The sequence below is a fragment of the Sus scrofa genome, chromosome 6 (genome assembly GCF_000003025.6).
Source record: "Sus scrofa isolate TJ Tabasco breed Duroc chromosome 6, Sscrofa11.1, whole genome shotgun sequence".
Classification (NCBI taxonomy): Eukaryota; Metazoa; Chordata; class Mammalia; order Artiodactyla; family Suidae; genus Sus; species Sus scrofa.
In genome coordinates, this window is record NC_010448.4 from 48,043,214 (window position 1) to 48,069,221 (window position 26,008).

The 26,008-nt window shown below is 55.0% G+C and overlaps 4 protein-coding genes and 1 non-coding gene across 9 annotated transcripts in view; 3 read left to right on the forward strand and 2 right to left on the reverse strand.

Annotated features, from left to right (window-relative positions):
• Positions 1-3,350, forward strand: part of SAMD4B (sterile alpha motif domain containing 4B) — a 43,838-nt gene extending 40,488 nt beyond the window's left edge. For 2 of the 3 annotated variants that reach the window (XM_021094367.1, XM_021094368.1), the window contains 2 exons: positions 828-911; positions 1,114-3,341. In XM_021094367.1, the coding sequence (XP_020950026.1) occupies positions 828-911; positions 1,114-1,142 (113 nt within the window). In that variant the 3' untranslated portion in view covers positions 1,143-3,341. Of the gene's footprint in view, positions 1-827 lie in introns of all 3 variants that reach the window. The other variant, XM_021094366.1, reaches the window with a different exon arrangement.
• On the reverse strand, positions 3,274-10,418 carry PAF1 (PAF1 homolog, Paf1/RNA polymerase II complex component). Of its 3 annotated transcripts, XM_003359387.4 has the most exons (16): positions 10,319-10,418; positions 8,606-9,901; positions 8,337-8,522; positions 7,717-7,746; positions 7,526-7,618; positions 7,107-7,228; positions 6,947-7,013; positions 6,758-6,859; positions 6,572-6,677; positions 6,415-6,483; positions 6,227-6,330; positions 5,868-5,984; positions 5,642-5,770; positions 4,325-4,430; positions 4,127-4,217; positions 3,274-4,047 (listed from the first exon to the last, which is right to left on the reverse strand). In XM_003359387.4, exons 3-16 carry the CDS (start codon positions 8,381-8,383, stop codon positions 3,632-3,634), a joined length of 1,599 nt encoding a protein of 532 aa, XP_003359435.1. In that variant the 5' UTR covers positions 8,384-8,522; positions 8,606-9,901; positions 10,319-10,418; the 3' UTR covers positions 3,274-3,631. The 3 variants fall into 3 exon arrangements, with proteins under 3 accessions (XP_003359435.1, XP_020950028.1, XP_005657552.1); XM_005657495.3 differs by lacking the exon at positions 10,319-10,418 and having other exon boundaries at positions 3,351-4,047; positions 8,602-8,692; XM_021094369.1 differs by lacking the exon at positions 10,319-10,418 and having other exon boundaries at positions 6,227-6,483; positions 8,606-9,899.
• MED29 (mediator complex subunit 29) lies at positions 8,772-15,822 on the forward strand. The gene is made up of 4 exons (XM_005657496.3): positions 8,772-9,167; positions 10,005-10,063; positions 10,339-10,423; positions 13,242-15,822. Exons 1-4 carry the CDS (start codon positions 8,949-8,951, stop codon positions 13,482-13,484), a joined length of 606 nt encoding a protein of 201 aa, XP_005657553.1. The 5' UTR covers positions 8,772-8,948; the 3' UTR covers positions 13,485-15,822.
• On the forward strand, positions 20,519-23,022 carry ZFP36 (zinc finger protein 36, C3H type, homolog (mouse)). Its single transcript, NM_001168419.1, is given in 2 exon segments — positions 20,519-20,573; positions 21,387-23,022. Coding segments are annotated over 2 exon segments (981 nt in total). The 5' UTR covers positions 20,519-20,549; the 3' UTR covers positions 22,344-23,022.
• Positions 25,882-25,974, reverse strand: TRNAI-UAU. Its single transcript is given in 2 exon segments — positions 25,882-25,917; positions 25,937-25,974. It is a non-coding gene; the product is annotated as a tRNA-Ile (tRNA).

Sequence of the window (26,008 nt, forward strand, 5' to 3'; positions counted from 1 at the left end):
TAACTTCTTTATGCCACAAGTCCGGCCCTCCCAGAAAAATTGTCTGACATGGCCTGAGCTCAGGGTTCAGAGGGAATATGATGAAAGGTGGGGCTGCAAGATGAGAGAGCAGGGTTGTTTAAAGCCAGCTAAGAAGCTCAGAGTTCCTGTAGAAGTAGTGAGGAGCCCAGGAAGGGTTTGAAGCAGTGAGTGGGGTTGGGTCTGCCCAGGGGCCTGGTAGGCTGTTTCCCAGACACCAAAACAGGAGACCCTTTGAGAGACAGTGTGAGGACAAGCGCGCCCCCATCCCGGGGTGCCTGTCCAGGTCCGCTCCCCCTGCTGAACCTGCCCCAATCGCACGGGCAAGTCCAAGTGGGATGAGAAGGGTTCTGATTTAGCTTCTGCACCAAGTACAGAGCAGGTCATCCATCAGGGAGCACAGGGCTGCCCAATGCTCAGGGCAGATGCCCAGACTATGCCCAGAGGAATGTGCTGCGAGTGTCCAAAACAGTCGCAGCCTGTGTGTGGCCTCCAGGCAGCTTCCCCAGCTTTACCTCACTTTCTCTGTCTACAGGTCAGGCTTTCTCTGTGTTGTCAAGCCTCTGCCCTTGCCATTGTCACCTCTGCCTGCTTTGTCACACACCCAGATACATCTCTGCCCAGTCATACCTCCCATCCAAGTGTGTACATGTCTCACATGCTCTGTTTTTCTGTCTCTTGCCTTTCCTCTCCTCCCTCCTCTTCCCTTTCATCCCCCTCAGCCTCTCCCTCATGCCAGCCTTTGTCTTCACGGCTCTACCCTTTACCCGAGTCCAGTCCTTATCGCTTCTGTTCTCTCTCCCACCCAGACTGTCCGGTCCCTGGGCCTGACCTGGAGATCAATCCCACTCTGGAGTCTCTGTGTCTGAGCATGACAGAACACGCCTTGGGTGGTGAGCATTTCCTCTTTCCCTGACCCAGCTCCCACCTACCCAGCAGCGTCTCCACCTCTGAACTGAGCAACTCAGAGTCATCCTGAGGGGTCCCCAGGGGAGGCCGGACTCCAGGGAGGGCCTGACTGGGATGACAGGCCGGACTGGGATGAGCCTCCCACCAGCTCCTGATCTTCCTCCCTTCCTCCCTTTCTTACCACAGATGGGACAGACAAAACCTCCACCATCTGACGGGACCCACAGCCCAGCGCACCCATAGGCTCCCCGGGCGGCGGGCGGGGGCCAACCCCCAACGGGCTTCTTCACGACAGCGAGAGGGTGGGCTGGCTCAGCTATACATTCTAATATTTTTCTACTCTCTCACCCTTTTAACTTTTGTTTAACATTGGCACACGCCTTGCTCACCCCCAGGCCTGTCAAGGGATCTCTGCTGAGACCCAGGGAGGCAGGGGGCAGCCAGGATAAAGGGGGCAGGGACTGGCCAGCCTGCCTGCCCCTTCCTTCCCTCCTCCATCCCCTACCTGGCCCTGTCTCACCCCTGCCTCCTCCAGACCGCCGGCCACCTGCCCCTCCCAAGGAAACAGTCTCCCGGAGCCTCACTGACCCACTGTCTTGTGGGGCCTGCTCAGAACCTTCTGACATTTGGGGAGAGACAAGCGGGACAGATAACCTGCTCTCCTAAATGTTATTTGAGAGGAGCTGAGAAGAAGGTGGGCGAGGAGTATGTCTGCCTCTCTCTCTTTTCCCAGCACCGCCCCCCCCTCCAAATGCCACTTCTCCTTCCCCATTCCTGTCATTCCTGAGGACAGGAGCTGCCCTTCTCTCACTCACCTCCTTTTGCCCTGTTTATCAGAGGTTCTATACAATTAATTTCTTAGGCCTATTTAAGATACATATTTATATAGTTCTTAACGGTTTTTCTCTCTGATCATTCCCTCTCATTTTTAGAATCCCCAGGCCTCTCTCTGAGCTAAGAAAGTGGCAGGGGGAGCCTGAATTTTACAAGGGGAGAGGGCAGAGCCCCCTCCTCCAGACCCGGTAGCCCTTCCCCACTTCTCCCCAACCCTGGCTCCCCAGATGCAGAGGCTGAAGGCCAGGAGCCAGGGCAGCCAGTGAGGTCAGGAAGTCTGTTGCCTTAAAGTCTCCTTCCCCCACCAACACAGACCCTTCTCCACTCCCAGGTCTGGTGGCTGAAAGACTTGGGGTTTAGGAATAAGGGAAAGGGATTGGGTTTTGGTTTCTTTCCCCACCGCCCTTTTCTTTCAACCTTCCCCTATCACCCCCCCCCACCGCCCGCCCCACTCTGTCATGACCTCACTTAAGTGGAACACTATGTCATAACCCAGAGATGTGTTGCAGCCCCAAAGTCATACAGACCCTCTGATCCCTGTTCCTACTGAGGGGTTGTGCTGGGGCCCAGGTGGAGGGAGGGGATTTGGGGGTTCAGGCTGTGGGGAAGCCAGGGTCCCCTATTCCAAACCCCCTTCCCCCTCAACCCACCCCCCCCCTCACTGGGAGACATTCTCAAGCTTTTCACACCGAAAAGGAAAAAATGTTATTTTTAGATACATTTTATGAATAACTTTTGTTATGAATATGGCTGGTAACCATTGTGTATGTTATTAAAGATACAAAATGTTGGGAAAAAACAAAAAACCAAAAAAAAAAAAAAAAATTTTAAAGATCACCACCCTCCCTGCACTCTCACCCCATTCCCCAGACCTCCTTGCCTCTGCCCTCCTGGTCTGGACCTCCCTCAGCTCTGAGCCCAGAGAGTGGGAGGAAGCCAGGGGGCAGGGTGGCCCAGGGGACCTGCTCTGGGTCCCCACCTCCTCTCCCAGTGCCGGGCTGGGTGGGGTGTCAGGTTTATTTATGTACCTCTTGCACACTCATCAACCTATGCAAGTCCCCCACCCCGGCCCCTCCATGTTTCTGTGCCTTTGCTCATTCCCCTCCAACTCCCAGGGCTTCCCCAGTCCTCCTCCCAGCCCAGGGAAGTGGGATGGACAGGGGCCACCTCGTTTGGAATCAGCAGGGTGTCCCTCTTAAGAGACCCTCACCTCCTCCCAGCAGTCCTGTCCTGTTCACTACCCATCAGAGTGAGCTGGGTCTGCCAGGCACTGGGAGGTGGTGAGGGGCACCCCCAAACACAGCGGGAGGCAAGAGCTGCTGCCCTCCCCACCACCTGACAGAGTGTGCAGGACGCAGGCGCCCCACTCTGATGGGCAGGATCCTGACCCACTCCCATCCCTCCCCAGCCCCTGGCCCCTCTGCCATGATTTCACCCTCCCTTTTATCCCTAGCCCCACTGGCAGAATCAGCTTTGAGTAACTGTACAGTTTTTCTCGCTGTTGGAGAAAACTTATTTGTTGGAGTTTCACTTGTTTAATGGTCTGGGCTTATTTTGGAAAAAAAGAAAAAACAAACAAACAAAAAGGATTCTGACCTTTGTTATGCTACATTTCATGGAAAACCTAGTGGCCCTACCTCTGTGGCCTTTGCTTCTGTGCCTTAAGCACCTGTGGGGGTGGGGGTGGGAGGAGGGGGCAGAAGGAGACTGTAGTGCCTGGGAGGGGAAGTAAAGGAAGGTGGCTTTATTAAACAGCAAAGGTTTGGAGGAGGAGAGAGAAACAAAGCAGAAAGCTTGCAAATAGACCACTTGAAAAGTGCCTTCCTGCGCGTAGTAATTGTACCTGCTCCAGCCCTGAAGGCCCTGGGACTCAGTCACTGTCACTGTCAGCTTCACTGGAATCCGAAGCTGCAGCTTCACTGCCATCCTCCTGAGCAGAATGCTCGCTGCCACTGGGGAAGGGACTGGCACTCCGGCTCCGGCTGTGGCTCCGGCTCCGCTGGCCACCCCCATCACTGCCACTGTCCGAATCATTGTCACTGCCTCGGGCCCGTCCTCTGTCCTCATCGTCAGAGTCAGCGTCATCCTCTGAATCAGCATCACTGCCGAAGATCTCTTCTTTGTCCCTGGCAGCCCGGGCCTCATCCTCACTGCTTTCATCCTCGCCGCTGCCGCTCTTGTCACTGGCCTCATCTCTGTCACCCTCCTCTCGTTCACTCTCACTGCCCGAGCGCTCATCCTCGCTGCCTTCCTTCTCACTGCTGCTGCCCTTCTCTCGTTCCTCATCTGTGAAAGGAGCATGAAGAAGTGAGACCCAGTTCTCGACCCTCCCCGGGCTCCCAGAGTTTGGCTGGTCCAGCTTTACCTGAGCCCCCAGCTTCTTTCTCTTCTGTCTCCATTTCCTCCTCCTCTTCCTCCTCTGGTTCGTGGTTCTCCAGCTGGGCCTTCCGTGCCTCCTGGAAGCAGCAGGGGTGAGGGGAAGGAGAGTGTTCTGTACACCTCCTCTCTCTCCTCACCAACCTTCACCCTCCCCGTGGGTGCCCTGGATCGTGGTGCTTGTTACCTGGGCTTCTAACTCCTTCTCATTCATGTCCCGATGTTTGACCACAAGCAGGGCATTGGTACCAGACTGAACCCCAGCCTTGGCCCGGCGCTTACTCAGGCGGACCCTGCAACGGTGGAGTTGGGGGAGAGGGATGTGGAAGAGATTCGGTTAAAGAACTCACCCCTGTGGGGAAGCTGGACTGACTTGGTTCTTCCTTACCCATCCTTACTCATTTACGCTTGGCCCAGAATAAATACAGACTGCATAAGGGAGGCTAAACTTGGGGACAGGGATGACAGCTCCCGAGATAGCAGTGTAGTTGCCCTGCGCTGTGTATGTGTGTGTATGTATGCCCTGTACATATACACGTAAGTGTATGAATAAATAGATTTTAGTGTGAATTAGGTATTAACATTTAGAATTTGGATTTCTGGCTTTTGGAAAATAAGACCCCACTCGGCCCTTGCTGCACCCCCTCCCCACAGCATAGCAGCAGTGGGCTGTGTCATGGTGCCCCTTGGAGGCTGCCAGGAGCTCCAAGTCATCTGGACCCCGATAGCCTACTGTGCTTTCTACCTTTCTTGCTTGGCTTAATGGGATCAAAATTTGTGATCTCTGCTTTAAATAGAAACTCAAGGTCATACTTTCCTTGCCAGTCTTTACACACCAAGGATCCCACCACAGCCGTTTTCGCCATCAGGGAAAACTTTTAGGTGGTCACATGTTGAACTTGGATATCTAGTGTTTCATTTAAAATAGCCATGCTCATTTTATGCATTACTCTATACTTCGGCTATGTTTACTTCCACGTGAAGTCTCTTACTAACATCAGGGGATACTTGGCAGTCTACCCTACGTGAACACTAAACATCTCCAGTATTAGTTAGGTAAAGATTTTCTTCCTGGAGTTCCTGTCATGGTGCAGTGGAAACAAATCTGACTAGGAACCATGAGGTTGCGGGTTCAATCCCTGGCCTCAGTGGATTAAAGATCCAGCATTGCCATGAGCTGTGGTATATAGGTCACAGATTCAGCTTGGATCTGGCATTGCTGTGGCTGTGGCACAGGCCGGCAGCTACAGCTCTGATTAGACCCCTAGCCTGGGAACCTCCATATGCCTCAGGTGCAGCCCTTTAAAAAAAAAAAATGTCTTCCTGGGTTCTTATGTTAGAACCAGGTCTAGCCCGCAAGGGTGATCAGGCTCCTGCTCTTACAAATGCACATGGCAAATCCTTAGGTACAAATGACCTCCGAGGTGGCACTTGCATACCCCAGGGTCCTGAATCTGAAGTACAAGCCCAGATAATCTCAGTGAGGTAGGACAGTGCTAAGTACCTGGTCTCCAATTCATTGTAGTAAACCCCATCCCCCTCTCGGAAGATGAAGAAGTAGTTTTCCTCGTAGCCCTTGCTGGCCTTGTTCTTCACATTCCAGTTGTACTCGCGAGCAATCTTGTAGTCATACCTAAGGATGAAGGGGACAGGGTCAGCCATTTCTTCCCTGTGAAGGAGAAAAAGAGACCTACTCCTTAACACCCCAAACCTAACTCCAACCCACATACACATCATCTGGCGCATAATCCATCTCCTCCTCCTGGTCCCGTTTTCGTTTCTTCAGGGTTTCTTCCACAGGCAGGAAGTAAGCCACAAACTGGTTCCCTTCCTCATCCATCATGCCCCTGGTTGGGAGGAAAAGAGGAGCAGCTAAAAACAAAGACAAAGATGGGCATCCTCTTGTGGTGTATCAGCAGCTAAGGATCTGGCATTGTCACTGCAGTGGGTTGGATCACTACTATGGTGTGGGTTCAGTCCCTGGCCAGGGAACTTCTTCGTGTCGCCCCCCCCCAAAAAAGAATGGGGGTGGGTGGGTGGGGAGGGGGCCAATAAGGAGCAGGCCAAGGTGAGCAGCAGGACCACTTACCTGATCATGGCCTGAGACATCATCTCCAATGCAGCTGCACCACTCGTGTCCTTTGGGGCTGGGTCTGAATCAAAGATCACCTGAGCACATGGGTTGATCCACATCTGGGGGATGGAGGGCACTGGGATTAGAATGGGACAGCCAGAGATCACAGGCGATCCCTCTCTGCCTCCTGCCCTGGATCTGACCTTAAAATCTGGAAAGACAGGCATGACCTCCACTGGTGTCACTCGAGGCTTGCTGTAATGCTGGGAGATCTGATAGGGGCAAAAGCAGGATGAGGAGTACACAGCACTCTGAAGCCACCCCGCTGACTGCCTCCCCCCATCCCAGTCCCTCAATTACAGATTTCTGGGCATCCTCAAAAGTCTTCTCAATAGCTGTGATCTGGCTATCCCTGTCTTTGTATATTTCTTCCTCAGTGAACTGCTGCTTCACAGAAACCCCAATCCTAGGAAGGAACAGAAAGGCCTTTAGGGACCACTAGACGCACCTGATATCTCCACCTTCCCTCCCTACCCACCAGCTTACTTGACCTCAGGCTTCTCATTGGAAATGCCGTAACGATTGAACTCCGTGGAGATATACTCTGTCTTCCGCATCCATGGCACCACCTTCGCATGCTGCTGGGATCTGGGATGGAAGGCTCAGGCACTTTAGGACCCCATCGCCCTTCTCTCAGGAAAACCAGTCCTGAGTTCCCTCTCAGTACCTCCTCACCTCTTGGAGCTGGTTGGGGCCTGGATCTCCTCTTCTAAAAGCTTCTCATCAGCTGGATCTAGGAGTACTAGAAGAGAACCAGGGGAGAGAAGAACTATAGGGAAGGCCCGGGCCTGGCCTTCGCTGGCCGAGAGCAGGCCCTCCCTGCCTCTTCACATACCATTGGGGTCAATGCGGTAGGTGTCAGGGTTGATAAGGTCAATGGTAACTCCCAGGTCTGGCTCAGTCAGGAGATCATGTTTGTGCTGTTTTTCCAAGGAAGTCGCTTTGTACTGGACGAACCTGGATGGGGAAACATGCCCATTTATGGCTTCTTGATGCCTTCTTTACTCCTCACCTCTCTGCTTCCCAGGAGCTAAGCAACTCCAGGGAGGAACTCGGAGTGTCTCCCATGTTGGAGTCAGAAGGCTAGCAGCTCTCTAGTGGGAAGACACGTGGATGCTGCTTGCAGTATGGGGCACCTACTGTTATGTGGTAGGTACTGCTCTAGGCTCTCGACAGTCAACAAGAGAAACAGTCCCTGCCGTCAAGGAACTCACATTCTGAGTGGGTTGTTTCCCAGTCCCATCGCAGTCTCACCTGTTCTGGTCAAAGGGATAGGTGATGAACTTGGGGTCGAAGGGAATGTCAGGAAGGCTATTGCAGTACTTGACTCGGCAGACCACTCCAGACCTGGAAACACAGTGGCTCAAAACCCAGCCTTTGCTGCCCCACCTCTGCCCCCAGCCCCCAGCGGCCCACCCCTCGCGGGAAAACACATCAGTGCTCACCTCTCAGGCAGAGTGCGGTGAGAATTGGGCCTGAAGAGTAAAAAAAAAGACACTAACAAAAGATAGAACGGGATTTGCAGGAGAGCAAAGGGGGCTTTTCTAAGCTTCTAAAAAGGGAAGGAGAGGGTGATAAATGCTAATCCCTCTTGGTAGGAGGGACGCAAGTATTTCATTCCTTTCAGAGAAATGCCTCAATAAATGAAACCAAGTGCTCGATTTGTTAAATTTATACAAATACTTCTGTTTCTAAACATACAGCAGGAAACACGAGTCAATTTCTCTTGAAGTAAAGGTCTTTTGAGCTCTCTAATAAATAGAGTCACGTACTCAATTGTTTCTAGGAAAAGGGGTCTCCAAATGCTTGACTGGAGGGATAGGAGCTCAGTCCCATCTGGATATAATCGTCTCCAGAGCTTAATTCCAGAACTCCGTGGCCGGGAGGAGGGGGACAACACCCCGCCCGGGACCCGCCCCCGTGAGCAGGTGAGCACTCCGTGACGTCACGGACAGACCTAGGGGGCTGGTGATACTGCGACTGACATCGCGCCCGACCCTCCCAACTCGCTGATGCCTACACAGATTTAGAAAAAAGCGGTGCAGCCAGGCGGCGCGGTTCCTACCTGTGGCCGTCCTCGCGCTGGGCCTGGGTCTGGATAGTGGGCGCCATGGCGACAAGGCGTCGGCAGTCCTGACGAGAGCCTCACAGAGCCACAGGAAGAGGCGTGCCGACCTCGGCGGACGCCCAATCCGAGACAGGGCTCGGGCTGGCGCCGCTCTCCTCAGGAATAGGGTCGGAGTGAGGTGAGCTGGTGAGAAGAGTTCCAATTAACACCTGAGTTAATACGCGGTACTGAGGTAAACGCGCACACAACGCCCACAACATACTCACAGCTCCGACTCCACCAACTGCCGCCAAGACGCCGAGGACTTCAGAGCGCCTCAGGCCGCAAGGCCTTCTGGGAAATAGAGTCTGATTGGCTCTACACCCGGATTGGCGAACGACCGGGTAAGGGCGGAGCGGGGAAGGAAGAGCCTCTTGTGATTGGCGACTGGGTATCTCGGTCTGGACGTCGGCTTTGAGAATCCAGAGTTGGAGGGTGGCTTCTTTCCTCCCATTGGCTGAATTGTCTAGGAGGCGGAGCTAACAAGCAAACAGGGCCTAGAGACGAAGACGCTAAAGAGAAACCCGGAAGGAGCACTTGGACGCACTTCCGGCGCGCTAAGCAGGGAAGATGGCTGCATCCCAACCTCAGGCTTCTGCAGCTTCTTCTGCTGCTGCTGGTGTGTCGGGTCCGGGTTCGGCTGGCGGCTCGGGTCCTCAGCAGCAGCCGCAACCACAGGCACAGTTGGTGGGGCCTGCCCAGGGCGGGCTTTTGCAGCAACAGCAACAGGACTTCGATCCTGTACAGCGATATAAGATGCTCATCCCGCAGCTAAAAGAGAGTCTGCAGGTGATTGGCCACGAGCTGCGAGAAGCAAGCGAGATGTGGCTCTCTGATTTAATAGGGGTGGATGGCGGGGCTCTTTAGTCAAGGAGAGCGCAAAAGGAGATTTAGGCAAGGAAGATGAGTGAGGCTTGATATTGGAGAGGCCAGAGCGAAGCTTTGTGAACTGACAGTGTGCGGTGGGATCAGGGCAAATCTTGAGCCTAGGATTTATCAGAATTCACGCGGGAGGGAGTTTAAAGAAGAAACCTAGCTCGGGTCGTGAAAGCCTGAAAAACGGACTGGCCTGTACAGAAAGTGACCATGACTGGTGGGTGAGGGATGACTCAAGTTATGTCCAAGAGGTTATTGGCGAGAACCCCAGGTGACCGAGAGTGGGCCTCCGGGAACGTACAGGTGGTTATTGCTATAGAGGAATGGAAGCTGGCATTACTCTGGAGTGGCAGGATAGAAGTGCCAAGTGAAGAGGCCTGAGATTGGGGTATCTTAAAAGGAGATTAGGGGTTCCCGTCGTGGCGCAGTGGATAACGAATCCGACTAGGAACCATGAGGTTGCGGGTTCGGTCCCTGCCCTTGCTCAGTGGGTTAACGATCCGGCGTTGCCGTGAACTGTGGTGTAGGTTGCAGACGCAGCTCGGATCCCGCGTTGCTGTGGCTCTGGCGTAGGCCGGTGGCTACAGCTCCGATTCGACCCCTAGCCTGGGAACCTCCATATGCCATGGGAGCGGCCCAAAAAATAGCTTAAAAAAAAAAAAAAAAAAAAAGAAGAAGAAGAGATTAGATCGACCAAAGGTGTTCTCTTTTGTGTCTGCATTTTCTTCACCTTTTTTTCCCTTTAATTAGACCCTGATGAAGGTTGCAGCCCAGAACTTGATTCAGAACACTAACATTGACAATGGACAGTGAGTAATCCCTTTTCCCCAGGGTGTCCTATCTCCATCCTAGTTTTAGAAATTCACCCCCTCTGCACCCCACCCATCCCCTTTTTCTCTTACTTTCAAGCCCAGCTCCCTAGAGCCTAACTGCCCTTCTTTGCCCCTTCTACTATTAACTGTCCCCCTAGGCCTTGCACTGGTCTCCTGGGCCTATACCTGGTTTCCTGATGCTACCTGGTTGGGTAGTCATTTAGTCCCGGAGATTGAAATCCCATTCCTCACCTTCTTCTCTTGGACTGTAGAAAGAGCAGCGATGGACCCATACAGCGCTTTGACAAGTGTCTGGAGGAGTTCTACGCACTCTGTGACCAGCTGGAGCTCTGCCTGGTAAGGGACCGCCTAGGCACCGGGTGACCACAACCCTGCCTCAGTTCCTGGGCTTGTGGAGCCTTCATTCAATCAATCGACACATGCTTACTGAGCATCTCCTGGTGGCCAAGAACTGTGCTGATGCTGGGGACATAATGTTGCCTGATCCTTGCCCTCACAGAGCTTCCACTTCAGTGGGTGACAAATATATCTTCAAACAGTGACAGCTCAGAGTAGTCAGGGCTCTGATGGGAGAAGTTCAAGCCGTGGAGGGCTATGAGCAGGGGAGGAGGGGACAAGGCAGAAGGGTCAGGACTAGGATGGGGGAGGCACAGGCAGAGGGGTCAGGATTAAAATAAGGGAAGCTCTGGGGGGCTATGGAAGCCCAGAAAAGGCACCCTGCCTTGAGTGGGTCTGTGGAGGAAGTGGTTCAGGGTAGATCACTAGTGGAGAGTGCATCTGAGCTGAGGTTGGGACAAAAAATGGAAGACAGGAGTTCCCGTTGTGGCGCAGTGGTTAACGAATCCGACTAGGAACCATGAGGTTGCGGGTTCGGTCCCTGCCCTTGCTCAGTGGGTTAACGATCCGGCGTTGCCGTGAGCTGTGGTGTAGGTTGCAGACGCGGCTCGGATCCCGCGTTGCTGTGGCTCTGGCGTAGGCCAGTGGCTACAGCTCTGATTCGACCCCTAGCCTGGGAACCTCCATATGCCGCGGGAGCGGCCCAAGAAATAGCAACAACAACAACAACAATAACAACAAAAAGACAAAAAAAAAAAAAAAAAAAATGGAAGACAGGTGAGAGTTGAAAGGAGGGCAGATGGCTAAGAACACAGCCTCCAAAATCAGATGGCCATCAGTCGCTACTTCTAAGCCTTCATTCCACCTTTGGAAAGTGGATTTTTGGGAAGGACTCAGGCAAGATCTTGCATGTAAAGCATTTAACGTGATACTGGGCCCATAGCAAATGTTTCCTCTAGTATCATCATTGTCATTATTTTGAACTGGGTTTTGAAGGAAAAGGCAATTTGAGAAGAAGCCTCGTGGTGGTAGAAAGGTGTTCTGGCAGTTCCTTTTGTGGCTCACTGGGTTAAGGACCTGAGGTTCTCTGTGATGATGCAGGTTTGATCCCTGGCCTCACTCGTGGGTTAAAGATCCAGCATTGCCACAAGCTGCGATGTAGGTCACAGATGCGGCTCAGATCTGGCATTGCTGTGGCTGTGGTGTAGGCTTGCAGCTGCACCTCCAGTTTGACCCCCAGCCTGGGACCTTCCATATGCTGCAGGTGCAGCCAAAAAAAGAAAAAGGAGAAAGACAAAAAAAAAAAAAAAAAAAAAAAATCTGGTGTTCCCATCGTGGCGCAGTGGTTGGTGAATCCGACTAAGAACCATGAGGTTGCAGATTCGATCCCTGCCCTTGCTTAGTGGGTTGAGGATCCAGCGTTGCCGTGAGCTGTGGTGTAGGTCGCAGACACGGCTCGGATCCTGCGTTGCTATGGCTCTGGCATAGGCTGGTGGCTACAGCTCCTATACGACCCCTAGCCTGGGAAGCTCCATATGCCGCGGAAGCGGCCCAAGAGATGCCAGAAAGACAAAAAAGAAAAAGGAGAAGTGTGTTCCAACTAAGAGGAACAGCTTCTGCTCTAAGTTCTCTTTAGAAACGTCACAAACGTCATGAAATCTGGTCTGGCTGTGGTGGGGTAGGCCTTGGGACTTACTGGAGTTTGAAGAGAGCCCAGAGGGTGCTGGGGCGCCATGGAGGGTTTCAAGCAGGGAAGAATATGGACTCGTTTGCTTTTTTAGAACTATACCTCTGGCTGCCAAATGAGGGATGGGTTCAGGTGGAGGCTGGGAGCTCACAGCAGGCATCAAGAGGGCAAGGTTCCACCAGGGAAGGGTCCTGAAGAAGTGGGAAAGGCAGATGGGAAGGCCTTGTGCACAGGGCCATGACCCTGAGAGACTGGGCAGAGTCTCCAGGATGAGGCCCAGGGCTCTCGTTGGAATGGTGGGGCCATCCCTGAAACAAAGACCCAGGAAAGTGAATGGTTCACTAAGTAGAGTGTGAGCATCCTGGAATTTTAGGGGAGGCTGGCACACAGATGTGGTGTCATGGGTGCAGAGGTGGGAACTGAGTGGTGGGAGTAAGGGAGAGAGCCCCTAGAGGGCATGAGAATGAGAGGAGACAGGGTCTGGGAATTGCCATGTTTAAGGCCTAAGTACACTAAGAAGTACCTAGAAGGACCAGCCAGAGAAGTAGGAGGAAAACCAGGAGAAGCAGGTGCCACCAGAGAAGCCAGTGCCAATGCCAGGCCTAGGGTTAGGACAGTCACAATAATGGTACTGACATCAGCTAGTGCTTGAGAAACTTGCCAAGGAGTTCCCTCTGTGCTGCAGCGGGATCAGCTATGTCTTGGGAGCAGCGGGACACAGGTTCGATCCCCCCCGCCCAGCACAGTGGATTAAGGATCCGGCATTGCCATAGCTGCAGCTTGGGTTGCAGCCTCGGCTTGGATCTGATTCCTGGCCCAGGAACTCCAAATGCTGCGGGGTGGCCAAAAATGAAAAAAGAAAAACAAATAAACTTGCCAAGATCTCTGACTGTTTCTCAAATACACTGCTCTCACCATTCTCAGGTTATGAGGTAGCAGAAGTAGTTATTAAACCCATTTTCCAAAGGAGGAGACAGGCTCGGAAAGGAGCAGCTGCATGCCCCGCAGTCACCAAGCAAGTGAATGGCAGGGCCAGGCTCTGACCCCAAGACCCCAGGCTGGCCCTTAGGGTGGAGTTGGCAGTACCCAGAGAGAAGCTGATGCCACCACCCTTTGTCTGCCTGTCCACAGCGCCTGGCACATGAGTGCCTGTCACAGAGTTGCGACAGTGCCAAGCACTCTCCGACGCTGGTGCCTACAGCCACCAAGCCCGATGCCGTGCAGCCTGACAGCCTGCCCTACCCACAGTACCTGGCGGTCATCAAAGCCCAGATTGCCTGTGCCAAGGACATTCACACTGCTCTCCTGGACTGCGCCAACAAGGTCACAGGCAAGACGCCTGCGCCACCAGCAGGCCCTGGGGGCACCCTGTGAGTTGGCCAGACTAGGAATGGGGCAGGCAGTGGGGGAGGGGGACAGGGAGGGAATGAAAAGTGGCCTCAAAGCAGCTTCGTCTCTGACTTTTCTTCCCACTGAACACTGCGGCCGGAGCCAGCAGGGGGCACCAGAGGCCAGCAGGGAGTGCGCAGGGTGGGGCCTGGCCTCTGCCCTCTGCCTTTTCTCCTCCCTGGCTGAGAGTAGGCTTTGGATTGTGCCTGGAGGTGACCTCTTCAGGGTCTCTCCCAGCCCTGGTCTGGGCATGGAGCCCTGGTTTGGCTCCACTCCTTCTGTCCTTCCTTGATTCTATCCTGTCTAGAAGCGGTCTCTGTCTGCTCCTTTTTCTAGCTGTTTCTCTGTGTCTTGTGTCATTCGGTCTCTTTTTGTCACCATCTCCCTGTCTCTCTCCTCGTCCCCCTTGGCTGTCTTCTGCCTAACTGGAACTCTGTGTCTCTGCATGGGGGCTCGGATGGAGGCCAGAACCTCAGAGTTACCTGGGACCCGGGGCAGGAGCTTCATTTCCAGGGCCCATAGCCACGCCCAGGGAGCACCTCCCAGGTCAGCTCAGCTCCCAGTCTGCTTGACCCAGGAAAGGGGAAGTGGAGGGGTCTAGGCCTTGACCTCAATACGCTTGGTCGGTCGGGGAGCAAGCCAGGCCCCCACCCATACCCAGGGCCTGCGTCAGGTCAGCAGCGCTCAAACGAGGGCCATTGTGCAATCTGCAGTGAAGCCTGGCCCAGCTGGATGCCTGGGTCCCTATATTTTTAGCCCCAAAGGAGAAGTGAAAGGGCCCCAGCAGGGGTGACTCATCAGTCTTGGGGAAGAACCCAGGCTCCTGGGCCCTAGCTCCGGGAAGCAGACCTTGGGGAGGGGGCTTCGGGGAGGGAATGCCCCCCCAGACTCCCCACTTCCCTGAGAGGGAGCCGCAAGGATCTCAGCCGCGGCTTCAAGCCTGGACAAGTGTAGGGCGGAGCTACCAGCCCAGGCCCAGCTGGTGGGGTGCGAAAGGCTCCGGTGACTCAACCCTCAGCCCTCAGCCCGGTTGGGGGACTGCCCCACCCAACACCTTCTGTGCCCTGGTTCCCATGGCACCACCCATAGGCCTCCTGTCCTGGACCCTACATCTGCAAGGAAAACCCAGGGCCATAGAGACCTGTGATTCACCCAGAGTCCAAGTCCCACACTGTAATCCTGGGAAACGGCCAACCCTGTGTGTATGTGTGTGTGTGTGTGTGTGTGTACGAGTACACGTCCCAGAAAGTTCCTTCTCTTTCTCCCTGACCTTCCTTAAAGGGCCAGGGACATGGGGCAAGCCCCTGGCAGGACAACAAACCTCTTGGGCAGGAGCTGAAGCTGCTGTCCACAGGTGGAATTTCTTCTTCAAGGAAGCCACAGTTCTGCCCACTTATCTAACTGCAGCAGCCCCTGCATATGATTCCTCAGATCTTCCAGGATCTTCTCCTTTACTTAAAGTCAACTGACTCCAGCCTTTAAATCACATCAAAATACCTTCATAGCATCATCGAGATGAGTGTGTCTAAGTAACAGGAATGTTAACCTAGCCAATTTGACACGTAAAACCATCACAACTTTGTCCTCGTCAGTTTGGCACCCATACACATCTCTTTAACCATATTTAATCTCCAAGTAACTACAAAAACATCCTATCTCAGCCTGACATGATGCAGTTACCTGTGTTCAGCCAAAAATGCACTCTTTCCCCAGAAAAGCCCACCTGCTTCCAGCCTGGGGGCACACACCTCACAGCAGACATGCGTCAGTCCCCAGGCACACACCCTCAGAAAGAGGTACAGCTGGCCCTGTGGGGTGGAGTCAGCCAAACAGCCTCACACATGGATGGGGACATGACATCCCAGCAGCCATGACACAGGGCCCAACAGTGCTTAAAACCCACACCCAGGGAGATGACGGAGACACGTGGTGGGCAGTGGGGTGACTGATGCCCAGTTCAGCAGCCACACACAGGGAAGTTGTGCACCAGGAAGTGTAATTCATTCAATACATTCTTCTAGTTTGGTCCAAGCCCTGTACAGTGTAACCCAAAGATCCCTGCCTTCCTGGAGATGATATTCTAGTGACAGTTCTAAGTGTGAGATAAAACACAGTATGCCGGAAGTCCCATGAAGGAAAATAAAGCAGAGGCATGAGATCAGAAGTGGAAAAGAGGGAGTTCTCCTGTGGCCCAGCAGGTTAAGGATCTGGCGTTGTCACTGCAGCAGTGGCTCGGATCTGCTCCTGTGGCCCAGGTCTGACCCAAGGACTGCCACATGCTACAGGCATGGCAAAAAAAAAAAAAAAAAAAAAAAAAAAAAAACAGTGGAGAAAAATAATAGGAAAAAAGTACTTAGGAGTAAATTACACTATGTAAGATTTGCGTATGGATAATTGTTACTTTATTGGAAAACATGAAAGTTGGAGAGCTTAGGTTGGGTACTGGTTCATGTGTGCTAGTATGATCTATACTTATTGTTTCTTAAATAAATGACAAGATTACTTTAAACCTTTTAAAAATCCTTGACAGATCTGCTGTATAGCACAGGGAACTATGTCCAGTCACTTGTGATGGAACATGATGAAAGATAATTATGAGAAAGAGAGTGTGTACAGATGTATGACTGGGTCACTTTGCTGTACAGCAGAAATTGACAGAACAGGACTTCCCGTCATGGCTCAGCGGTAACGAACCCGACTAGTATCCCTGGCCTTGCCCAGTGGGTTAAGGATCCAGCATTGCCGTAAGTGAGCCGTGGTGTAGGTCACACTCGAGCCTCAGATCCCATGTAGCCATGGCCGTAGTAGGCTACAGCTCCAATTCAACCCCTAGCCCGGGAACCAACATATGCCTCGGGTGCAGCCCTAAAAAGACATGAGGAAAAATAAATTGACAGAACAATATAAACCAACTAAAATAAAATTTTAAAAATCCTTGACCGAGGTCATGAAAGCCTCAGTGAGAAGGTGGTCCTGGAGTGAACTCGAAGGAGAGGGAGTAAGTCATGGACTTTGGAGGCAAGAACATTCCAGGGAGAGGGAACCGCATGTGCAGAGGCCCTGCCTGAGGCAGAAATGTGCTGGTGTTTTGGTGGAATAATGTGGAGGCCTGGACCACAGTGAAGAGGCAGGGAGAGGAGAGGACCTGAGCAAAGGTTCTTACTGGCTCATCAGACCGGGAGGGAGACTGTGTGACTGGTGCACAACCACCCACTCCTGGGAAGGGTGTACATGAGATGCACAGTCACGCGGAGCAAAACGATGACGCACAGGACACCCCTCTCCCCTAGCAGCGAATAGCATAGCCCACCATCCTACATCATGGTGTCCCCAGAGTCTCTAGCCCAGAGACAGTCCCACAAACAAACAGATTCAAGGAAGAATCTAACCATGTGACTATACAAACAACCCTCTAACCACCACTTAACCTGCTATCTCTTACCCCATCTCAGACTTTGCCCATCATAGGCTGACTCAGCCCTGCCCTCAGCACATTATCAAAAGCAGTGGAGGCTGGACTTAGATAAGGCTTCTCAAGTTCGCCTGTGCGTCTGTATGTGCCCCCTGCTCTGCCCACGGAGGCCAGCACGAGACAGGAACAGTGACCTGGAACAGGGAGTGGACCAGCTGCCCTCCCCATCATGTGCGCTTGTAGACGTCAGGAACCAACGTTCACCAGTTTCACTGCCTTGTGACTGAGCCACAGAGGAACTGCTTCCATACTCCTGCCTCCCTCCCGTGTTGTGTTTTCAGCTACACCCAAAGACACAGACTAACACAGGAACACTATTCACGCACGGGAGGCTGCTGGGGGGGGTGTGCTTGCACACAGCCCCGGCTGCCTACAGTCCACGCAGATGCTCACACACACCCTCCACTCTCAAGCTGTGTGTGCGCACGCGCGGGGACCTTCATCACACCAGGGGCAAAGTCAATCCCCTCACCAGCCTGCCTCAAGGGCTTCCGCGCTTCCTCACTCCAGACCCCACGGGGGTTCAGAGCTACACACAGATGTGCGGGTAGGTATGTGAGCCACACGTTCTCACCGAGGCGACTTCAAAGACAGTCACAGCTGAGTACACTCTCCCAGCCCAGGGACGGTTGGAGTAAACAGTGGGGTCAATCACACCTGCAGAGGCGGCCTCACGCGTTTCCTCTTGGGGCTGTGTCAGGCGGGTTGTGAGGACACAACCTTCACACAGGAACGTGGGAGCACCAGGGTCCCACACCTCCTTCCCAACCGCACACCCAGGCAAGCCAGGGAGCCCCCCCTGCACGCCTGCGGTGCACACGCTGTTCACAGTGTGGTACACGCGCCGCCTGACCGGCCGCGCCCGCTCAATCACGCCGAGCACACGCGCGGCCCTGGCACACGTGCCGCGAGTACACGGCCCCCAGCTCGCCCGCGCACTCGCACCGGCTCTCACACCCCCGCGTTTCCCGTCCCCGCTTGTTTTTCTGGAAACTCTGCTCTCCGTTCCCCTCCCCCCTAGGCCGGAAGCGCTCGCAGTATTTTTAGCCTCTCTGGTTTCCGCCCCTTTCCCCCTAGGTCTGCCCGCGCGGGACCTACCCCCCCTGCGCCCCGCGGGGGACCCCGGCCGTCCCTTCCCCACCGTCATTCCAGAGGGGATTCCCGGCCTTCGCCAGAGCCACGGATTTTCCCGCTGGCTACGTGGGGAGCGGGGCGGAGTCCAGCCTTGAACTTCCTCCAGGGCTGGGAAGCCGGAGGCCTGGACGGGGCGGGGGAGGGGGATGGGAGGTGGGAGCTAGACTCCTAAATCGGAGGGAGGAGAGGCTGGGGGCTCGGACTCCTGGGTCTGATGAAGCAGGGGGCTGGGGGCTGGGTCTCCAGGGTCTAAGCTTGGAGGCTGCTTAGCGACCTGGACCCCTAGTGCTGAGCAAGCCGGGGCCGAGGCCCCGGTTTGGTTCCCGACCACAACCCCGCGTCAGTGTTTCGATGGGTGGTCCGTCCTTCAACGCGCAGAGGCCCCTCCAGCCTCTGCGAGAGTCGCCCAATCAGAGCGACCTGGTTCTCGGGCCGATGACTCAGCAGATGGGAGAGGGGAGGGGGTCATCCTGACTCAAGGATGGGAAATGTTCCCTGTCTCCAGGGAATCGAAACTGGGATCCCTCCATCGGGATCGCTGCCAGAGCCGAGCCGGACACCGGGGACTCCAGGGTGCCCCCCACCTCTCGTGCTCCCGCCGCCTGAGCCGTACTAGCGACACAGGGATTTGGAGCACAAACGGGCGGCGGGTGCCAGGCACCTCCCCTTTCCCCCTTTTCCCGTAGTCCTCAAGCCTCTGTTTACAGGCTACAGAAGCCCTGGTTACAGAGAGGAACCCGGGCGTCCGGGCCGAGCCTCCTCGTCACGGCTTCCAGGAAGCCCCCCTCCTCCCCCGCCCCTTGCGAGTGAGTCACAGGCGAGAGGGAGGCTGCAACCGTGCCAGAGCCGCCCGCAGACTCCCAGCTCACGGGACCGGCCAGGAAGGCCCCTCGGCCCCAGAAGGCGCCGCACCAGGGATTCCCCCGAGCTCTGTCGGCCGAGCTAGTCGGCGTGCCTAGCAGAATCTCCCCACCTCAATACAAACCCGCGGTCTGCAGGGGCAGCCTGCAAGAATGAACTTTCCACCATGATAACTGCGTGGCAATGATTTCTTTCTACCCCTCTTATTTTCACTCAGGGCAGCCAGCTCACCAAGACCCCCTTTAAAAATTAGTTTTTTCTCCTTATCTTGAGCTTCATGCAGGGCAACCCCTTGACAGTAAAAAATTTGCCAATAGGGGGAGTGATTTGTGCAAATTTAGCGTTCTCTCAAGGCACGTCCCTTTTTCTTGAGACCCATCCGACTATTAGCTGATGATGACCCACTTTTTCCACCTCCAGACGGCTTTCCACCAAGAAAACCCTCCACCATAACAAGAGATCTCCAACCTTTTCCTATCTTGAGCTTCTCGGAGTGCAAACTCGTAACATAATTCAAGGCCCTGTTATTAAGCTGTTGTCATTTACTAATTGGAGAATAACTTGGCCTCTCTGTGCCTGGGTTTCCTTGTGTAGAAAATGGGCATAATACCTCCTTGAGTTAATGTACGTAAAGCACTTTCATGCCTAACCCAGAGGTAGCGGTTAGAATTGCCATTATATATTTGAGGGTGAGAGGTCACAGAAGCCCTGGAACTGGGGAAAGAGGCCCCTTTCCAGCCAGGTGTCGGGGCAGCGCTCCTCCTACCCTCGTGAGTGGGGCGGTACAGGTCTTGGGACCTGGATAATTTGGGAGCGAGACCATGTCAGGCTGGCAGGTCTCAAAAGAATTCTCCATCGGGCCTATTGGTCTCTTCATCTTGCTCCTGAGAATTTCTGTTTGTGGATGTTTATTTCTCCCCCCCTCCCTTCTCCCTTTTTCTCTGTTTCTTTATGTGCCCCCCCCCCACTTCTTGCTCTGAATTTGCCGTCTGGGACCGTCTATATCTCGTCTTTTCTATCTCTGCCTCCCCACCTTCCTTCTCTCTACCCCCTCTCCCTCTCTGTACCCGTCTCCCCTCTGTGTGCGTCTCTGTGTGTGTGTGTCTGTCTGTCTCCCAGTGTTTGTCTTTTTGCCTCCCTCCATTTCTGTCTTTTGCACTCAGTGGGCCTCTCCCCGCCCCCGTCCGTTGGCCTCTGCCCCGGTCAATTCCCCCAGGGGCCCTGCCCCGCCCCCACCTCTGTCCCAGTTCCCTTCTCCGCGCCTCAGGCTCCAGCTTTGAAAACTGGGCCGACACCCCTCACCCCACACACTCCCCGCGGGGTCGCGATCGCCCGCGGACCCGGATCAGGCAAGTCCCGGCCCGCAGCCGGGCGGAAGGGGACTGGTCCTGGGCCGGGCGGGCTGTGCTGGGGCGGTGCGTCCGGGAAGCGCCCCTCCTGGCCCCGCCCGCCCAGGCCCGCCCCTCTCGAGGCCACGCCCCCTCCTGCTGAATAAATGCAGCCACTGTGCGGGCCCCGCTGTAGCCTGACTTCAGCGCTCCCACTCTTGGCCGGCCCCTCAGCCTTCGGCCCTCTGCGCCGCCATGGATCTCACCGCCATCTACGAGGTGAGCCCCCGCTGATTTGCACCCCGGAGTCCCCATGCCTGACTCCTTTCTCAAGTCTCACCCTCTAGCGCCGCAAACTCCCTCCCGGGACTCTGGCTCCCTTCTCAAACTAAGCTCTTTAGCGCTTCGCACTCCGGCCGGGAGGATCCTGCCTCTTCTCAGACCAGTGTGATCCTCTGGAGGTGAAAATGGAGCCCGTGACTTTGTGGTCTCAGCCCAAACACGGGTGGGCTGGCCTTCGGAAGTGGAAAGCTGGAGGGCTTTTCTCAGGCTGGGGCTGTCTGGAGGCGGAAATGGCCCCACACCTGGCTTACCCCTAGTAGTTGCTGAGGGCGCGGTTTTGCGCGGAGGCGTTTCTGGGGCTAGAGTCTCGGAGAGGGGAAGCCGACTTCTGCTTCCCCACTCCCTAACCCAGAGGACGACTCTGGGAACTCTAAAACCCAAGAGGTCCGCACTCCTGGGTTAACTTTGTTCGCGTCTCCAACTTGTGAAACTGGAGAACCCGATGAGTGTAGTCAGATCCCGAGAGGCCCAGAGGCTTAAAATTGGAAGACAGCGGTGTGTGTCCTGACTTGATCCTGCCGGGCAGCCGGGATTCCTGGGCCCCTCGGGATGAGCTTAAGTCGCGAATATAAACTCAGAACCTCCGAATCGAGATTCTTGCGATCCGGAACCCGTATTTTTTTCCTGCGGGCGGGTGGAGTTCTAGCCAGGAACCCACAAACCGGACTGGCAAGCTTTTAGGTGCTCTGCAGCTGGGGGCGGGGCGTCACCCTGTATTTTCGGTGTCTTAACCCATCCCTGTTCCCACAGAGCCTCCTGTCGCTGAGCCCTGACCTGCCATCCTCCGACCACGGAGAGACTGAGTCCAGCCCGGGCTGGGCCACCGCGGGACTGTGGAGCCTCAACTCATCCGATTCCAGCCCGGCTGGGGTCGCTGCCCGCCTACCTGGTCGCTCCACCAGCTTGGTGGAAGGTCGCAGCTGCGGCTGGGTGCCCCCACCCCCAGGCTTTGCACCCTTGGCTCCCCGCCCAGGCCCTGAACTGTCGCCCTCACCCACCTCGCCAACTTCGACCCCCACCACCTCCTCCCGCTACAAGACTGAGTTATGTCGGACTTTCTCAGAGAGCGGGCGCTGCCGCTATGGGGCCAAGTGCCAGTTTGCCCATGGCCTGGGCGAGCTGCGCCAGGCCAGCCGCCACCCCAAGTACAAGACGGAACTCTGCCACAAGTTCTACCTCCAGGGCCGCTGCCCCTACGGCTCTCGCTGCCACTTCATCCACAACCCCAGCGAAGACCTGGCTGCCCCCGGTCACCCGCATGTGCTGCGCCAGAGTATCAGCTTCTCAGGCCTGCCCTCCGGTCGCCGAACCTCGCCACCACCACCCGGCCTAGCAGGCCCTTCCCTGTCCTCATGCTCCTTCTCGCCCTCCAGCTCCCCACCACCACCACCTGGGGACCTTCCACTTTCACCTTCTGCCTTCTCTGCTGCCCCTGGGACCCCTGTGGCCCGAAGGGACCCCACCCCGGCCTGTTGCCCGTCCTGCCGAAGGGCCACTCCCAGCAGCATCTGGGGGCCCTTGGGTGGCCTGCCTCGGAGCCCCTCTGCACACTCCCTGGGATCTGATCCTGACGAATATGCCAGCAGTGGCAGCAGCCTGGGGGGATCCGATTCACCTGTCTTCGATGCCGGGGTTTTGGGGCCACCCCAGCCAACTGCAGTTCCCCGAAGACTCCCCATCTTCAATCGTATTTCTGTTTCTGAGTGACAAGTGCCTGCCCAGTACAGATGAGCTGGATCTTAAGGGGGCCATTTCTCTTGTGCTGTGGGCACCACAAGGGGTCCCAGGGCTGTGGAGAACTGAGGGACTTAATCAAGTAGCTCCCCTCACTTTCCAGAGTGCATTAACTCACTCCCCTGACCGCATGCTGGGGCAGGTCCCCAGTGTGTGAGCTCAGGTGGTCATGGTATTAGGGGGGAGGAGTGTTTGGGGTCTTAAAAAAAGATGTAGCAAATCTGAGGGAGGCAGTGAACCCTCTTCCTCCCACCTCTCCCCTGCCCAATGCTGTGAATAATAAGCCCCCCTCTGCCCCCTTCCACTTTTCCCTAGACACGGAGGTGCCAGTGTTTGATGGTTACTGGAGCCTCCCCTGAGGGGGTATCCTGGTGCTCAAATTTCCCTCCAAAAGCAAGTAGCCAAAGCCAGCGTCAACCCCCTGCTCTCCCGCCCTCGCCTTTGGGCCCTTTATTTATGACGACTTTATTTATTCTAATAGATTTTATAGTATTTATATATATTGGGTCGTCTGCTTCCCTGTATTTTTCTTCCTCTTTTTTGTAATATTGGAAACAATGGAATAATTATTGTTATAAGTAAGTATACTATAATAATATATTAAGTAATAATATATTGTTAAAAGTTTATTTTTGTGTTTTTTGGAATTTTTAAATAAAAGAAATCTGTAAGTTGGAATCCTGGCTCTTCTGCGGTCTAGAGGCGGTCAGAGAGGGGAGGAGGGTGTGGACCTTTTTAGAAGCGGGGTAGAGTCCGCCCTTAGCTCCTCCAAACCTTCCTGGAGCTGAGCCGCCTGCGGCGCTTACCTGGCAGGAAGTGACGTCACTTGCCCCGGCCGTTCACCTGAGAGGGCGGGGCCAGGTGAGGTCACCCGGGAGAAACCGGGAGAGCCAGTTCCCGGGCGTTGGTGGGGGTGGGGGGGCGCCGGCGCTCCTGTCCCGCCGGGCTCTTTGACCCAGCTCTCGGCCAGACGCGGGCGGGGACGGGATGTTTCCGTCCCTACGGGCCCGAGGGAGGAGGGCAGGGCGGAGTGGGGAGGACGGAATGTGCCGGGGCGCGAGCCCAGGGCGGGCGCGGCGGGTGGGGGAGGGGTGGCCCCGGAAGCTGGGGCGTCCTGGGGTCTCACCGCCCGGCCTTCCAGGACGCGGGAGTGTCGGGGGGACAGCTTGAAAGTTTCAGGATTCTAGGATCTCAACGTTTTGGAATCAGCGTTGGTCTCTTGGCGACTTCTAGACCCTTGGGGTCCCAGAACGTTCAGAACTGGCTTTCCGCGCCCCTAGGACCTCGGAATTCCGGAATCTTGGCCGGTCGGGGTTCGGGCAGTTCGGGATTGCGGGACCTCGACGATTCTGAGCCGCGGAAGCTCGCGGCCTCACGTTCCAGGCGGGGTGGGGGTCGCGGTAGCGAGGCCAGGGTTTGTGGGTCGCGGCCGCGTCAGGGCGGGGCCCCGGGGGAGAGCGGCGTCCTCGGACCATACAAGGCAAAGGGCGGCGGGAACCACCCTGGGGCGGAGGAGCCCAGCGCCCCGCGCCCGGAAGCCGCCCCGCGTCAGTGCCTGCGGCCCGCCCCCCTTCCGCGGAGGCCTCCCTCCGCCTCGACCCCTTTCCTCTCCTTCCCCCTCTTCCCCCCGCGCCACTTCCCTCTCCTCCTCTCTCCCTACTGCACCCCTCCTCCTCTCTCTCAGTTCCTCCTCCCCAGGCCCTCCTCCCTTCCTCTCCCCTTCTTCCCCCCTACTCCAGCCCTTCCCCAGCGCCCTTCTCCCCTTCCCCTTTTAATGTCCTTCCCTTCCTGCCCCCATTCCGTCTTCTATCCCCCCGCTTCAATTTCCTTCCCATCCCCCCTTCCTCCGCCTTCTCCCATCCCCCCTTCTTCCCTCTCCGTGCTCTTCATCCTCGCAGTTCCACTTCCCTCCTCACCCTATTTCCCCACCCTATTCCCTCCTGCGAGTGTTCTCCTCCCCTCCCCTCCCCTCCTTGCCCTCTCACTCCTCTCTGGCCCTCTCCCCTTGCCCACTGGCGGGCCCTTGCCTTTGATCTCTAACCTCCCTTACAGGAAGACCCCGCCCAGTTTTGGGAAAAGGCTCAAGTCCCCCATACCTGGAGACGAGGATTGGGAAAGAGAGACAGAAACCCAGAGACACTGGAGAGCGAGAGCAAGGCACGCAGACACTGAAAGAACAAGAAGTAACACGGTCTGGTCCTTCCCTTTGCAAAAACAGATTTTCTGCCCCTTCCAAACCAACCAACCAACCCTCACCTGAGAAAATGGCACCTACCACCAGGTACCAGTGCCAAACACCTGGGAAGCAGTCCTCTTAACACTCTTCATTCTCAAACCCTCACCCCAAAGAGCTGTAACAATGTACCCTCCTGCCTCCTCTGGTCCCTTCCCTGATCCTATCCAACATCATCTCCCACCTGAACCCCTTCCTTGTCTCCTGGCTCTGGTCCCTGCCCTGACTTTTCAACACTCCCCCTCTAGACAGCCAGAGGAAACCTGTCATGACACTTGAGTCAAATGGAATAAAAGCCAACGTCCTAAGTCCTCACCGGCTTACCCAGTCTGGCTCTCATCTTTGGTCCCTTTTGCTAGCTTCTACCGATACGTCTGACACGCTTCAGCCACTGGGCCTTTGCACAGGCTGTTCCTCTGCCTGGACTACTCCCCAGGTGTCCCAATAGCTCACTCCCCTCCTTCAGGTCTCTGCCCAAATGTGTCCTTAGTGAGATGGTCCCTGACTGCTATTGTTGCAACCCGCATCCTTCCTATGTTGCTCTACTTTTTCCATTACGTTTGTTGTTTATAACCACTTAACATATAAAATGGACTTAGATCTTTATAGCAATCTGCCTCCCCCACTAGAAAGTCAAATACTGGGGCAGAGACTTTGACTTTGTCTTGTTCACTGCTCTTATCACTCACACCTAAACTCTAAACAGAGACCAGACATACAAGGGTCACAAATTTCAGAATTTGTTAAAGTAAAAATAATAAATCGATTCGAAATGAGGAGGGACAGAGAAAACTCCAAGATACACATATACAAAATAGTACCTATGTGAGGTAATTGATGTTAACGGTTCTGGTAATTATTTCATACTTTATACACTATCTCAGGTTGTTATTTTGTACACCTTGGACTAATACAATGATATGCGGCGATTATATCTCGACAAAACTGGAGGGAAGAAATTCAAGACAGAGACAGATGGAGGAGAGAGTGTCACATACAGAGTTTGCAGAGGACACAAAAGTCTGGCATGTGCAGAAGTCTTGAACTGAGATTTGCAGACCCAGGCATCTAAGAGGCGATGCCACCCCCTGGTGACGATGAAGAGAACGGCACCTCCCACAATACAAAACACTCCCTTAGCGACCATCGTCAGAGTCCCAGGAGTCTTTCCAGTTTGAAAATTGCAAAGATCGAAACGTTCATTCCTCTAAGTGATGTAGGTGTTCGGCTCGATCAATAAGACATATAAATCTCTAAAATACTGATATGAAGAAAAGTTGCTCCAGGTGAGGATCGAACTCACAACCTCGGCATTGCTCCGCTTGCACTGCTATATAAGTACCGCGCGCTAACCGATTGCGCCACTGGAGCTTCGGCCGCACCCTCGCGTCCCGGGGTCCTTCAG